Source organism: Bufo bufo, chromosome 7 (assembly GCF_905171765.1).
Source record: "Bufo bufo chromosome 7, aBufBuf1.1, whole genome shotgun sequence".
Lineage (NCBI taxonomy): Eukaryota > Metazoa > Chordata > Amphibia > Anura > Bufonidae > Bufo > Bufo bufo.
Genome location: NC_053395.1, coordinates 104713052 through 104728006, shown reverse-complemented (window position 1 = coordinate 104728006; position 14955 = coordinate 104713052). Strand labels below are relative to the sequence as shown.

Sequence of the window (14955 nt, the reverse complement as noted above, 5' to 3'; positions counted from 1 at the left end):
CACAGATTCCATATATACCCTTCTTACCTCTGGCTGTGCTGTAATTTCAGTAAAAATCGTACTTTTGTGATATGCAAATTTCTTCACTACCAGCAAGTTGGGTGGACTTGCTGGTAGCCGCCGCATCCTCGGTCTGAAAAAACGCCCCCTCCTCCACTTGATTGACAAAGCCAGCGAGCGCCCTCATCCTCCAGCTGGCCCTGCCTGCAGCTCAATTCCCGCGCCTGCGCCGTACCGGTCCTCATTTGGCGCAGGCTATCTGAGAGAAGGACGCTCGCTTGGCTGCTCTTTCCTCAGTGCACCTGCGCCGATGATGTCAGCCCTACACCCGGAAGAGAGCCTTCACAGGAGCTGTGTCCAAATGACTCTTAAGTGGAACAAAATAAAGACATGGAAGCAGTGCAATAAAGTAGTGGAGAAAAATATGATTACTTTAATCTATGTTGTGGCAGTGCGAACTCATGCTTTTCAATCCCTTCTGTTAGCTGTAGAATGACTGTGCGTCAGTATTAGTCTCAATTCACACTTCAGTCATTTGGTCAGTTATTCGTGTCATTTATTGTCAGCCAAAAGCAGGTGCAGATCAAACCCACAGAACAGGTGTAGATCTATTAATGATACATAATTCGAGAGTAGGCTTGTCTCCTCAATTTGGCTCACAAAAAAACGATATAAATAACTGACCAAATAAGTGAAGTTTGAACTCAACCTTACAGGACAATGTTAGTGTCAGGTCTAATTTATTGTCATGGACTTAACCATGCAGTGGCCTAAGATTCAAGTAGTGGCCCCGTGACAGAGTGGAGAGGGTATCAGCAAAAAAAAATGTGGATCCTGTATTTTGAGCATCCTCCTTCACACAGTCAGTATTTGATCAGTATTTGTAGGGCAAAAACAGGAGAGGGTCCAAAACAAAGATAAAATGTGATATAAATGTTTGCATCTGTTCTTTGTTTTGGACCCATTCCTGCTTTTGGCTTCCAAATCATGAGCAAATCGTGATGCAAAACACTGACCATGAGATAGAGGCCTCATGCTCAATTTGCATGCGTTTTGGCCATTTGCTTCTGACATCGGTTTTATTCAGATGGAAAAGAAGTCTTGCATGCAGGACTTTAATGGCCTCTATCACACGGTCAGTATTTGGTCCGTTTTTTTAATCAGTATTGGTAAAACAAAAACAGGAGTGGGTCCAAAACAAAGATAAAATGCGATGAAAATATTTGCATGTTCTCCTGTGTTTTGGATCCACTCCTGCTTTTGGCTTCCAAATCATGATCAAATCCTGATGCTAAATGCTGACCATGGTATAGAGGGTTTATGGACACTCAAACGAGAGAAACCATTTTTTAAATATTTTTCTGTTCTTTTGATGTGAAGTGAGTGGAGACTTTGTTCTTCTATATTGCACATCTAATTCTCATTTTCTAACCACTAGGTATATCACGAATTGATATACCGCTATCTGCCTTTTCAACTTATGGTTGAATTATTTTAGCATTTTAAATCCCTTTTACCCTCGGATCTATATCTAGGATTGGCGCTCTCCAGTGTTTTTTGCTACTATTGTTTTATCATTACCAGAAACAACACAGACGCTTATTGATCCACAAGGAAGCCTGTCAGATCAAACCACATGTTGCCTGTCTCACAGATCTCCTGGCACTCACTTTCGCATGGACGTCCGTATGTCTCGGTACGTCCATGACAGTTTGGCTCCAGATCTCTCAATGCTTCCACCCTGATCGCTCATCAGCAAGATGAAACCCTACTGCTGTCTCAAGGGCCAGCTGCCACACTGATGATGCCCACTCTTCACCATGCTTGCTGGTTCAATGGGCTACAACATCATCAACTACTGTTTGGTAGTCACCTATGTCACCCTTAGCAGTCTCATGGCTATGTCTCTGACAGCTCAAAACACATGCTCCCACCTAACTGTCATCATTACTAGTTGTATGCCTAAAGTTGGATACAGTGGACCTTTCCTCCAAGTATGTTCTGGCCTGTAGATGCTGACTGTGCTCACTAAGCTCGTCCTCGCTGAAAAGCGGAGCCGAGCCGGCAGCATACATTACTTCTCGAGCAGAAGGAGCGGTAAAGACAGTTGTAGGACAGGTGAGGGAACAGAGGTTGTTCAAGGACCATGCCAAATATGTGTGGTGTCAGAGGAACCCACCAATTCCAAGCATTCCCGGGCTTATGTGTGGCCACCATTTTAGGAAAAAAACTATTTGCTACCACGAAGCGCAAGGAAATTTCGGATTTGTTGCGAATTGAATTTTTCCTAAACTTTGGATGGTTTGATTCGCTCAACACTACTCTAAAGGAAAGGTCAACCAACTTTCCCAGTATATTGAATTGTCGAATCTACCTTGGTAAAAGAGTTTTCTGACATTATCTGGATAGGTCACCAGTATCTGAACGATGGGGATGAGCTGGTTTGAGAAAGCAGCAGCGCTCCTGTGAGCACCGCTGCCTTCTCGCAGCTTACAAAGCACAGCACCATACATTGTATGGACGCTATGCTTAGTATCGCAGCTCAGCCCCATTCACTTTAATGGGGCTGAGCTGCTCCTAGGCCACGTGACACCACTGGCGGATCCGGGGGGGGGGGGGGCAACGGGGTAATTTCCCCCCCCAAAGCTGCTCAGAAGTGGGGGGGTGGCGGCGGGGCACAGGGAGATGAACGCTTCCATTGTGGAAGCGTTCATCTCCATAGTCATCTGTATCGCCGTCCTCAGGACAGCGATACAAATGACTGTGCTGAGGCAGGGGAGGGAGAGGCGTGTCCCTTTCCCTTCGTCTGATAGGCTGCCGGCATCGCGCCGCTTGAGCCGTACAGCGCAGACACAGGCCAGAAGAGGCCTGCATCGCATCGCTGCCAAGGCGGTAAGTATAAGTGTTTATTATTTTTTTGTGTACAATACTGGTGGCTACTGGCAAATAATGGGGGTCTCTGGCTACTGGCACATAATGGGGGTCTCTGGCTACTGGCACATAATGGGGGTCTCTGGCTACTGGCACATAATGGGGGGCTCTGGCTACTGGCACATAATGGGGGCTCTGGCTACTGTCACATAATGGGTTAGGGGCTGTCATTACTGGCACATAATGGGTTAGGGGCTGTCATTACTGGCACATAATGGGGGGCTGTCATTACTGGCACATAATGGGGGGCTGTCATTACTGGCACATAATGGGGGGCTGTCATTACTGGCACATAATGGGGGCTGTCATTACTGGCACATAATGGAGGGCTGTCATTACTGGCACATAATGGGGGCTGTCATTACTGGCACATAATGGGGGCTGTCATTACTGGCACATAATGGGGGCTGTCATTACTGGCACATAATGGGGGCTGTCATTACTTCATTACTGGCACAAGGGGGGGTCTGTCATTACTGGCACATGATGGGGGGCTGTTATTACTGGGACATGATGTGGGGCTGTTATTACTGGCACATGATGGGGGGCTGTTATTATTGGCACATTATTGGGGGCACTATAGGGGCATCTACTGAGGCCACAAAGAATGGGTGTTTTATATGGGGGGCTCTGTACAGTAGAATTGTATACTGGAACACATTATGGTGGGTACTATGAGGAAGGAGGGAGAGGAGTACTATGGGGTCATCTACGGGGGGCACTAAGAAGGGGTATTTTATACTTGCAAATTATGAGGGAGACTGAGGGCATCTACTGGGGCATTTTATACTGGTACATTATGGGGGGCACTAGGAGGAAGGGGGAGAGGAGCACTATGGAGGTATTTACTGGGGGCACTATATAGGGGTATATTATACTGGCACATTATGGGGCACTATGGGGACATTAGCTCAACTGGGGGAATTACAAGGGGGTATTTTTTGCACTGTCACATTATAAGGAGAATTATTTCTACTGGGGGGCATTATGGTGGGCTTTATTACTCCCACATGGTATGATCCCCTAGTTGCAGCACCATCCTCTCCCTGCTCTTCTATTCCTCTGCCCCTTCCCCAAATTCTTATTATGAAATCTTTCTCATTAGGATAAAACACAACATCAGCTCCACCGAGCCCCCCAGCCAAAGTGTTGAAGTGGTGTCCGAGATCCCCAAGGGCCAAGCCAAGTAATTGTAAGTTTTCATGTGAAATATGTTTATGTTATACACATATAGCCTACACTGTGCCACACAATATACAGTATACCGCTACACTGTGTAGTCTGTTCTAAAAGCTTGTTTTGTGGCCACGGACAGAAAATAATCTGGAAGTGCCCCTCCCGAGACCAGGCTCTGGATCCGCCACTGCATGACACAGGAACGTGTCTTCATTAGGCCTAGGAAAATCGGGGAGAAGGCTAAAACAGCTGATCGGCAGGGATCCCGGGTGTCAGACCCCTACTGATACTGGTGACCATTGGATAGGTCATCAATAAAAAAAAATATATATCTTGGAAAACCCCTTTGAGTAGTAATTGCACTTTTCCTTTCTCAATGCATTATTAAGCAGATTTACATTTCAGAAACTTTAGAAAGTTTAGTAACAACCTATGTTTAGATACTGTGGGACCAAACTGGGTCTTGATACTTCATTTATGCATTTATACTAAACAGTATCAGCATATTGTAGAAAACCTAGTCTTATTTGCTATCCAGAAGCCTGCCTGGCGATGCAGTGACAAAATCTCCATATTACAGCTTAGCTATGCAGGTTTGCCATTCAGAGTCCTAGGAACCATAAAATGTGGAGTTGTTATAGGCTGAATTCTAAATCTACCCAGATAAATTCCCTTGCATGCTCCCAAATTGTGCCATAGCTTGTCTAATTTTGCCTTTCTGGGGCTCGGGGAAACTCAATAACATGCCATGTAGAGCTGTAATGGGGAATCCTGAGCATGAAATCTACCATGATAAATTACCCCATAACTGGCCAAATTTGCCTTTTCAGAAATCTGGGTAACCTATACAATTAAAAGGTAAGTTCTTTATTTTTTTTATTGGCAAGAAAAAAAAAAAGAACACAGAGTGAATAAACACGACAAACATATAAACCTTGTTTGCCCCTGGTGTAGTTCTTGCAAGGGAGCTTCTCAAACTACCTCCTTAAAGGGAACGTGTCATCACAAAATGACCTATTCTTTAAATCACATTTTTATGTTTAACATGTTTTTAAAGAATTTTTAGTTCTAATTTTCCATTTCAATATCTATATTTAAACAATAACTATACATTTCTTCAGTTTTCACACTGGCCACTAAGCCTAATAATAGGCACCATTTTTGGGTTTGTACAGATCACTTTAATGCAGTTATAAATTATTCTAAGCCTGTCTGTAATGATAAGGAGATATCACCTTTGTGTATAGATAAGGCAAGATCCACCATTCACAATAGAGGATTGTCAAAGCTTATCTATTCTTTCATTGTACAATGATCTCCGCAGAGGTCACAGAGCATGCCTAGAAAACTCTCCCATAGAAGTCAGTTAGGTCCCCTCCTGAGCATTGTGTCTATGGCCCATGGGGATGCCAAAAGGCTTTTTTTTTATGTTTTGTTTAATGTTGTTAAGAACAACTCAGGCAAGATGGCATCCCCCATAATCATGTTCAGAAAACAGAATAAATAAATCTGCAATCAGAAAATAAAAGATTAGATAAAAAGGATCACTATCTGGTTTTAACTGGCAGATAAAAAAAATTGTGAAACATTTCCTTTAAGTGCAGAACAGGTTACATTATAGTCACTGGGTGCTAACTCCTACTGATTTTCCTAAATTTCAGTTATCAGTGCCATAATACTAAGGCACCCAAATAGTCTCCTGCCAAAGATGGAAGAGCCTGGTAAGATAGGTCTCCCTCTGTGCCAGAGAAATGTCAGCAAAGCTACTTGCTGCTGTAGTCTTGCTGAAAGTCTTGTGGGCATATCAGGGACACTTTTATTTATTTATTTTTTATGTTTTTTGAAGTTTTGTATTCCTTTAAAGAAGGAGTAAGTGCATTTTCTCAATGCTCCTATTAAAATCCAGGAATCTAATATCAATAATTAATTAAAAAGGTTACAGGTATAGACAAACTTAAGTTTGCAATATATACGATAAGAGATACATTTGATTTCTTAAAGAGGCTCTGTCACCAAGATCATCCCTATTCAACCAAACATACTGCTCTCAGAATGTCTATCCTTGTCAATCAGGTGGAGAAGGGAGTGTGCAGAACACAGGGGGTGTTACAAAGCAGTGCCCAGATAATTCAGTCCCGACTCTTGGTGCACTAATTGCTCATTTGCATATGAATAAAAACACAGACAAAAGAAAGGTATCGTTTAATCAGCATGGTGAGCCCTACGAGACAGTATGTTTGGTTTCATAGGGTTGATCCTGGTGACAGAACCTCTTTAAAGTTTCAATCATGAGAGTCCAAGTGCTGAGACCTGCATTGATCACTAGAACAAGGAGAAAGAAGTACCTACATAGCACGCTCTCTCTCTCCTCACTGCAGGTGACAAAAGCGAGACAGTCTCAATAGGAACTCTATTGGCCCAATTCAATTCCATTTCATGCAGCAAAGAAGAGAGAGAATGCTAAGTGAGATCTTCTATCTTCTCGTCCTGGTAATTGGCAGGTTTCCAGCGGTCAGACCCCTACCGTTTCCAAAAGTACAGTGCCACTTTAAGAAAGAGAAATATAATTCATCACCTCATTTGTTCTGCATCCTGTATTCTTCTGCTCCTTTAGTTGCTAAAGGCAAACATATAAAGACAATTACATAAGATTTCATAATAGAAACGTATAAAATTATTTTGTAATCATTGCACATTTTTATGATGCTTATCCACACTTAGTAATGCCAACCTTTCTGATTGTGACTTGCCTGCGACATTTTTGCTATTTGGCTGAGTAGCTATTTTTAGACATTACCATTTAATGAATAGCAGAAAACAGCACTCAATCAACCATCTAGCTCTACTTTTAGGTCAGTGTTTTGCTTCAATATTTGTAAGCAAAAACCAGAAGTTTTTGTCAAAAACAAAGAATAGGCACAAATATTTCCATTATATCTTTTCTCTGTAGGTTCTACTCCAGGTTTTGACTTACAAAGATTGATGCAAAATACTGGCCAAATACAGACTATGTGAAAGTGGCCTTAGTTAAAGAGTATTTGTCACATATCCTGACATGTCTGCTATAGTAACTACATGTATTCCCCATGTAATAATGATTCTGGAGCATCTAGTCTTATGATTCGATGTAGTGCCATTCCTTTGTTATTTCTACTATGAATGAATTGTCAGCAGCATGCAGTAAAGGTACGGTTGGGTGTTACCAGTTGGAGTCAGATACATTCACTACTGGTAACACTCAGCAGTACCTTTACTGCAGACTGTTGGCAATTCATTTGTAAACTTCTAGTAGGAATAATACAGGGATGACACAACAGAGAGCCATATGAATGGATGCTCCAGAATTGGTACTATAAGGGAAATGCAAGTAGTTACTAAAACTGACATGTCAGGAGAGGTGACAGGTCCTCTTTAACCACTTCACATCTGGGCCATTTGCCCCCTTCTAGTGTTGAGCGAACTTGTGTTTCAAGTTCGGCGTCTAAAGTTCGGGTTCAGGTTATCGAAGAATCGCTTTATGGATTCCGCTACCACAGACCATAAATTATGGTCCGTGGTAGCGGAATCCATAACGCGATTCTTCGATAACCTGAACCCAAACTTTAGACGCCGAACTTGAAACACAAGTTCGCTCAACACTACCCCCTTCCTGACCAGGCCTAATTTTGCAAATCTGACATATCTCACTTTATGTGGTAATTACTTTGGAACGCTTTTACTTATTCAAGCCATTCAGAGACAGTTTTCTCGTGACACATTGTACTTCACACTAGTCATAAATTTGAGTCAATATATTTCACCTTTATTTATGAAAAAATCCCAAATTTACACAATAATTTGAAAAAAAAATCGCAATTTTCAAAATTTCTATTTCCCTGCTTTTAAAACAGAAAGTTATACCTCATAAAATATTTATTACTTAACATTCCCCATATGTCTACTTTATGTTGGCATTATTTTGGAAATGTCATTTTATTTTTTTAGAACGTTAGAAGGCTTAGAAGTTAGAAGCAATTCTTAAAATTTTTAAGAAAATTGCCAAAACCCACTTTTAAAAACTATGTTAACTCTTTAGGCGTTCCACGAGAATTAATGGAAAATGGAGATCAATTTTTTTAATTTCACTTTTTTGGCAGATTTTCCATTTTAATCCAATTTTTTCTTTCACACATCGAGGGTTAACAGCCAAACAAAACTCAATATTTATTACACAGATTTTGCAGTTTACAGAAACACCCCACATGTGGTCATAAATTGCTGTATGGGGAAACGGCAGGGCGCAGAAGAAAAGGAGTGCCACATGGTTTTTAGATGCCATGTCCCATTTGTAGCCCCCCTGATGCACCCTTACAGTTTGGAAACTAGAGGATAAGGTGCCAGTTTTATTGGTACTATTTTTGGGTACTTATTTTTTGATCATTCATTATAACACTTTATGGGGCAAGGTGACCAAAAAAATTGGTTGTTTTAGCACAGTTTTTATTTATTTATTTTCACAGCGTTCAACTGAGGGGTTCGGTCAAGTCACATATAGAGCAGATCGTTACGGACGTGGCGATACCTAATATGTATACTTTTTATTATTTATTACGTTTTACACAATAATAGCATTTTTGAATAAAAAACATTATGTTTTAATGTGTCCATGTTCTGAGAGATATAGTTTTTTTAGCGATTTTCTTATGTAGGTGCTCATTTTTTGCGGGATGAGGTGACTGTTTTATTGGTACCATTTTGTGGGACATAAGCCTTTTTGATCACTTGGTGTTGCACTTTTTGTAATGTAAGGTGACAAAAGTGGCTTTTTTTGACCCATTTTTTTTTATGGTGTTCACCCGAGGGGTTAGGTCATGTGATATTTTTATAGAGCTGGTTGTTACGGACGCGGCGATCCCTAATATGTACACTTTTTTTTATTTAGTTCACTTAAACACAATAATAGCATTTTGTAAACCCAAAAAATTATGTTTTAGTGTCTCCATGTTCTGAGAGCTATAGTTTTTTTATTTTTTGAGCAATTTTTTGTGAAATGAGGTGACTTTTATTGGTACCATTTTGTGGGCCATACGCCTTTTTGATCACTTGGTGTTGTACTTTTTGTGATGTAAGGTGACAGAAATGGCTTTTTTGACACAGTTTTTATTTTTTATGTTTTTTATCGGACTGGGTCGATCATGTGATATATTTATAGAGCCGACTGTCACGAACTGTCACAGCGGACGTGCCCTCAGTATAAAAGATAACACACCAACCAGGCTCTGGACGAGAGACAGGGGAAGGGTCACCTCCTAGTTTATTACTGACCTGTACTGCTCAGCCCACAGACAGACCTTGAAGGTAGGTGTGCGGTGTCCTCCAGCCTGGACTGACAAAACCCTGAACTCCCTGAGATGGTGAAGTGGGGAGTTAGGAGCAGCCTGCTCGCACAGAACCTGGATGGGATAGATGACACAAACAACCAAACTAGAAATGACACTTATCTTCTGAGAGCAGGAACTGACAGCCAACCTTCCCTCCAAACTTCCCAGACCAAAATGATCAGTATAATCCGCTCAGAGCACTTAGCTGGAGATCATTTAAACTAATGACTCCACCCAGTGCACCTGATGAGAGGCGGATCCAGCACGGCACCAAAACAAATACTAAACTCGTGCTGCTATCCTGGCCGACCTCCGCACATCGTCAGAGTGGGGCATGACACGAACGCGGCAATACCAAATATGTTTATTTTATTTTTTTCTATTTAAAAAAAAAATATTCCTTACTTGGGGATTTTTTTTTTTACATGTGAAACCTTTTCTTTTATTATTTTTTTAACACTTTATTTTTTTTTATTTCACTTTTTTAATATTTTTTTCAGTGTTGATTTTTCCTGTAACTGGGGCTGACATAGTAGCCCCAGTTACAGGAGAAATACTCCCCCAGAGAGGCTGTACAGCACTATACTGTGCTGTACAGCCTCAGTGCAGGGCTGATCGAAGTCTGCACTCACCCGACTCCGACAATCACATGACCGCCGGGCCGGAACAGGAAGCGCATAGCGTTTCCTGCACTGTATACACAGCGCTCAATGAGCGCTGTGTATACAGCGATCTAGAAGGCAGGGACACCTGGGCACTGTCCCTGCCTTCTCTAAATGTTGCCCTGCTGTCACTGACAGCGGGCAACCCGATCTGCAGCTGCACGATTAGCGTGCAGCTGCAGTCTCTGAATGGACATTCGGGAACGTCCAATCAGAGATAGAGAACCACCTCCCAGACGTTTTTAGTCTATGGGCGGACGGGAGGCGGTTCAAAAAGTACTTAGACAACTTTTTTTGTACATGTTCTAGAATAGAGATGGGTTGCATCTGATTGGGAAGGCTGCAGCTGTTTTAAAAGGGCTTTCCGAAAATTTGATATTGATTATCTATCCTCAGGATAGGTCAACAATATCATATCGGCAAGGGTCCAACTCCCTGGGCATATCCCAATCACCTGTTTAAAGAGGTTCCAGCGAGTCGTGAGCACTTAGGCCTCTTCCTAGTCCAGTGACATCACCATACATTGGTCACATGGCGCAGCTTACTTCCAATCAAATGAATATAGATGAGCTGCCATACCAAACACAGCTGCTATACAATGTGTGGTGCTGTGCTTGGTAAGCTGTGAAGAGATCATAGCGCTCCTCAGAGCTCCAGTGAGCGCACCTGCCTATTCGAACAGCTGATCAATATCAAACTTCTGGATAACCACTTTAAGGCAACATAGTTAAAGCAAACCTGTCAGCACCAAAATGAATCATAAACCGCCAGCAGCACCTTAACTCCTTAGGCCTCTTTCACACGAGCGTGACGGATTAGGTCCGTATGCGTTCAGGGTGCGTTCAGTGAAACTCGCACTATTTTGCAAGCAAGTTCAGTCAGTTTTGTCTGCGATTGCGTTCAGTTGTTCAGTTTTTTCCGCGCGGGTGCAATGCGTTTTGATGCGTTTTTCACGAGCGTGATAAAAAAACTGAAGGTTTACAAACAACATCTCTTAGCAACCATCAGTGAAAAACGCATCGCACCCGCACTTGCTTGCGGATGCAATGCGTTTTTCACGCAGCCCCATTCCCTTCTATGGGGCCAGGGCTGCGTGAAAAACGCAGAATATAGAACATGCTGCGATTTTCACGCAACGCAGAACTGATGCGTGAAAAACAACGCTCATGTACACAGACCCATTGAAATGAATGGGTCAGGATTCAGTGCGGGTGCTATGCGTTCACGTCACGCATTGCACCCGCGCGGAAAACTTACTCGTGTGAAAGGGGCCTTAAAGGGAACCTGTCACCAGGATTTTGGGTATAGAGCTGAGGACATGGGTTGCTAGATGGCCGCTAGCACATCCGCAATACCCAGTCCCCATAGCTCTGTGTGCTTTTATTGTGTAAAAAAAACGATTTGATACATATGCAAATTAACATAAAAGAGTCATATCTTACTTGTGTGACCAGAGAAGAGTCATATTTTCAAGCTATGACTCATCTCAGGTTAATTTGCATATGACTGTGAAAACGAATAGATTTATCGATATTAGTTTTTTCGGATATCCATAACCTTTGGACTAAAGATAAATTATATTGGACTATCGAATATTGGTTGGTCAATCGAATATCTTTTATCTATCGAATATTTTATCTGTCGATTACTTTTTGCCTGCAATTTATTCTACTGCAATCATAATTGTTTTATCTATCAATAATATTTATATTACTAATAAAGCTCATTATTGCTTCAAATATATGGTCACAGTTATCCTTGAGTGCCCTGTTTACCTATATATTTATTACTAAAATATGGTGCTCTAGGGGTCAAGGGATATAAATGTGCCCTCCAGGGACCACTCCCATCCTTATCAATTATAGTCCTAGACTGGTACATTTCAGTGTTGGTATCTGCGAGACATCTACTTGTACTAAAAACATGGTTAACCACTTGCCATCTGGGCCATTTGCCCCCTTCCTGATCAGGCCTAATTTAGCAAAACGGACATATCTCACTTTATGTGGTAATAACTTTGGAATGCCTTTATTTATCCAAGTCATTCAGAGCTTGTTTTCTCGTCACACATTGTACTTCATGATAATCATAAATTTGAGTCAAAATATTTCACCTTTATTTATGAAAAAATGCCAAATTTACCCCAAAATTTTCTAAATTCGCAATTTTCTAAATTCCAATTTCTCTGCTTTTAAAACAGAAAGTGATACCTCATAAAATATTTATTACTTAACATTCCCCATATGTCTACTTTATGTTGGCATCATTTTGGAAATGTCATTTTATTTTTTTAGGACGTTAAAAGGCTTAGAAGTTTAGAAGCAATTCTTAAAATTTTTAAGAAAATTGCCAAAACCCACTTTTTAAGGACCAGTTCAAGTCTGAAGTCACTTTGTGGGGCCTACATAGTGGATACCCCCATAAATGACCCCATTGTAGAAACTACACCCCTCGAGGTATTCAAAACCGATTTTACAAACTTTGTTAACCCTTTAGGCGTTCCACAAGAATTAAAGGAAAATGGAGATCAAATTTTTAAATTTCACTTTTTTGGCAGATTTTCCATTTTAATCCAATTTTTTCTTTAACACATCGATGGTTAACAGCCAAACAAAACTCAATATTTATTACACAGATTCTGCAGTTTACAGAAACACCCCACATGTAGTCATAAACTGCTGTATGGGCACACGGCAGGGCGCAGAAGAAAAGGAACTCCACATGATTTTTAGATGCCATGTCCCATTTGAAGCCCCCTGATGCACCCTTACAGTAGAAACTCCCAAGAAGTGACCCCATTTTGGAAACTAGGGGATAAGGTGCCAGTTTTATTAGTACTATTTTTGGGTACATATGATTTTTTGATCATTCATTATAACACTTTATGGGGCAAGGTGACCAAAAAATTTGTTGTTTTAGCACAGTTTCTTTTTATTCATTTTTACAGCGTTCACCTGAGGGGTTCAGTCAAGTGACATTTTTATAGAGAAGATTGCTACGGACGTGGCGATACCTAATATGTATACTTTTTCTCATTTATTAAAGTTTTACACAATAATAGCATTTTTGAAACAAAAAAATTATGTTTTAATGTGTCCATGTTCTGAGAGCTATAGTTTTTTTTATTTTTTGAGAGGTTTTCTTATGTAGGGGCTAATTTTTTGCGGGATGAGGAGACGGTTTTATTGGTACCATTTTGTGGGACATACGCGTTTTTGATCACTTGGTGTTGCACCTTTTGTGATGTAAGGTGACAAAAATTGCTTGTTTTGACACATTTTTTTTTTTTTTTTTATGGTGTTCACCCGAGGGGTTAGGTCATGTGATATTTTTATAGAGCTGGTTTTTACGGACGCGGCAATACCAAATATGTCTATTTTATTTTATTTTTTCTATTTGTAACATTTTTTTTATATTCCTTACTTGGGGACTTTTTTTTTTTTACATGTGAAACTTATTTTTATTTTATTTTTTCAACCCTTTATTTTTTTTATTTTTTACACTTTTCGTCCCCCATAAGGTCATACAAGACCTCTGGGGGACATTTGGTTCACTTTTTCTTTTTTTTTTCAACATTGATTTCTCCTGTAACTGGGGCTGACATAGTAGCCCCAGTTACAGAAGAAATGCAAAATGCCCCCCCCAGAGAGGCTGTACAGCATAATTCTGCGCTGTACAGCCTCAGTGCAGGGCTGATCGAGGTCTCTGAAAGACCTCACACAGCCCCTGCACTCTCCGGTCACGGCGGTCACATGACCGCCGGACCGGAACAGGAAGCGCATAGCGCGGTGAGCGCTGTGTATGCAGCGATCCAGAAGGCAGGGACACCTGGGATCTGTCCCTGCCTTCTCTCTGGGTTGCCCTGCTGTCACTGACAGCGGGCAACCCGATCAGCAGCTGCACGATTAGCGTGCAGCTACAATTTCTGAACGGACGTTTTAAAACGTGCGTTCAGAAATAGAGATCCACCCATAGGATGTTTATATCCTATAGGCGGACGGGAGGAGGTTAAACAATTGTAACTGGTAACAACAACACCACATTTTCTTTTGCTTTACATTCAGCATAAGGACAAAGTGGTGAAGGACAGAATAAGAAAAAAATAACAGTGCGAAGCACACTAGGTAATTAAGTAGGTAGTAAGTAAGTAGGTAGGTAGGTAGGGGGGAAAGAAAGATCTGTTTCAGTGCCCTTATTTCAAGATATTGGTCCAGCTAGACCAGAGGGAGGAAAATATCAGCAGAAATAAAGGAGAGAGATGAGGGATAAAAAATCTAAGAGGAGGAGATATAGCAATAGATGAGAGTGACTGAGGTAATACGTGACAGCATATTCATCTGTATGTTAAGATTTCACTCTCCTAGTGGTAGCCTTCTTGGGGTAGTTTTCTGGTTCCCTCTTCTGGCTCTTTGCTGTTTGGGAGTGAGCTGTTTATCCCAGGATTCAGTAGGAGGAAGGGCTGGTAGTCCTATTAGGTCTTGAACCGGGTCCCAGTCCTGGATATCAAGTGGGTCGATGTTCAGGTGCTCATAGACTGGATCCAAATCAAGATGAGAAGAAATGGACATCCTGAGGCCTTCAAATACAAACGTAAGGCCAAAGGGAAATGCCCATCTGTAAGGAATGTTCCTTTTCATGAGCCAATCTGTCAACGGCTTTAGAGCTCTTCTTTTCCTGAGGGTGGATTGTGCGAGGTCTTGGAAGACCAAGATATCATAACCATCCCACTGCACAGCTTGGATATCTCTGGCTTTGGTAAGGACGGCTTCTTTCACACTTCATGTGCCGAATCAGGGCCTAAGAGGGATAAGCAAATTTGCACTATT

The 14955-nt window shown here is 41.4% G+C and overlaps 1 protein-coding gene across 1 annotated transcript in view; it reads right to left on the bottom strand.

Moving 5' to 3' along the window:
* STAT1 (signal transducer and activator of transcription 1) overlaps positions 1–14955 on the bottom strand; it is a 1318258-nt gene that overhangs the window by 432219 nt on the left and 871084 nt on the right. The window contains exon 14 of the mRNA XM_040441848.1: positions 6683–6724. Within this exon, the coding sequence (XP_040297782.1) occupies positions 6683–6724 (42 nt within the window). The remainder of the gene's footprint in view (positions 1–6682; positions 6725–14955) is intronic.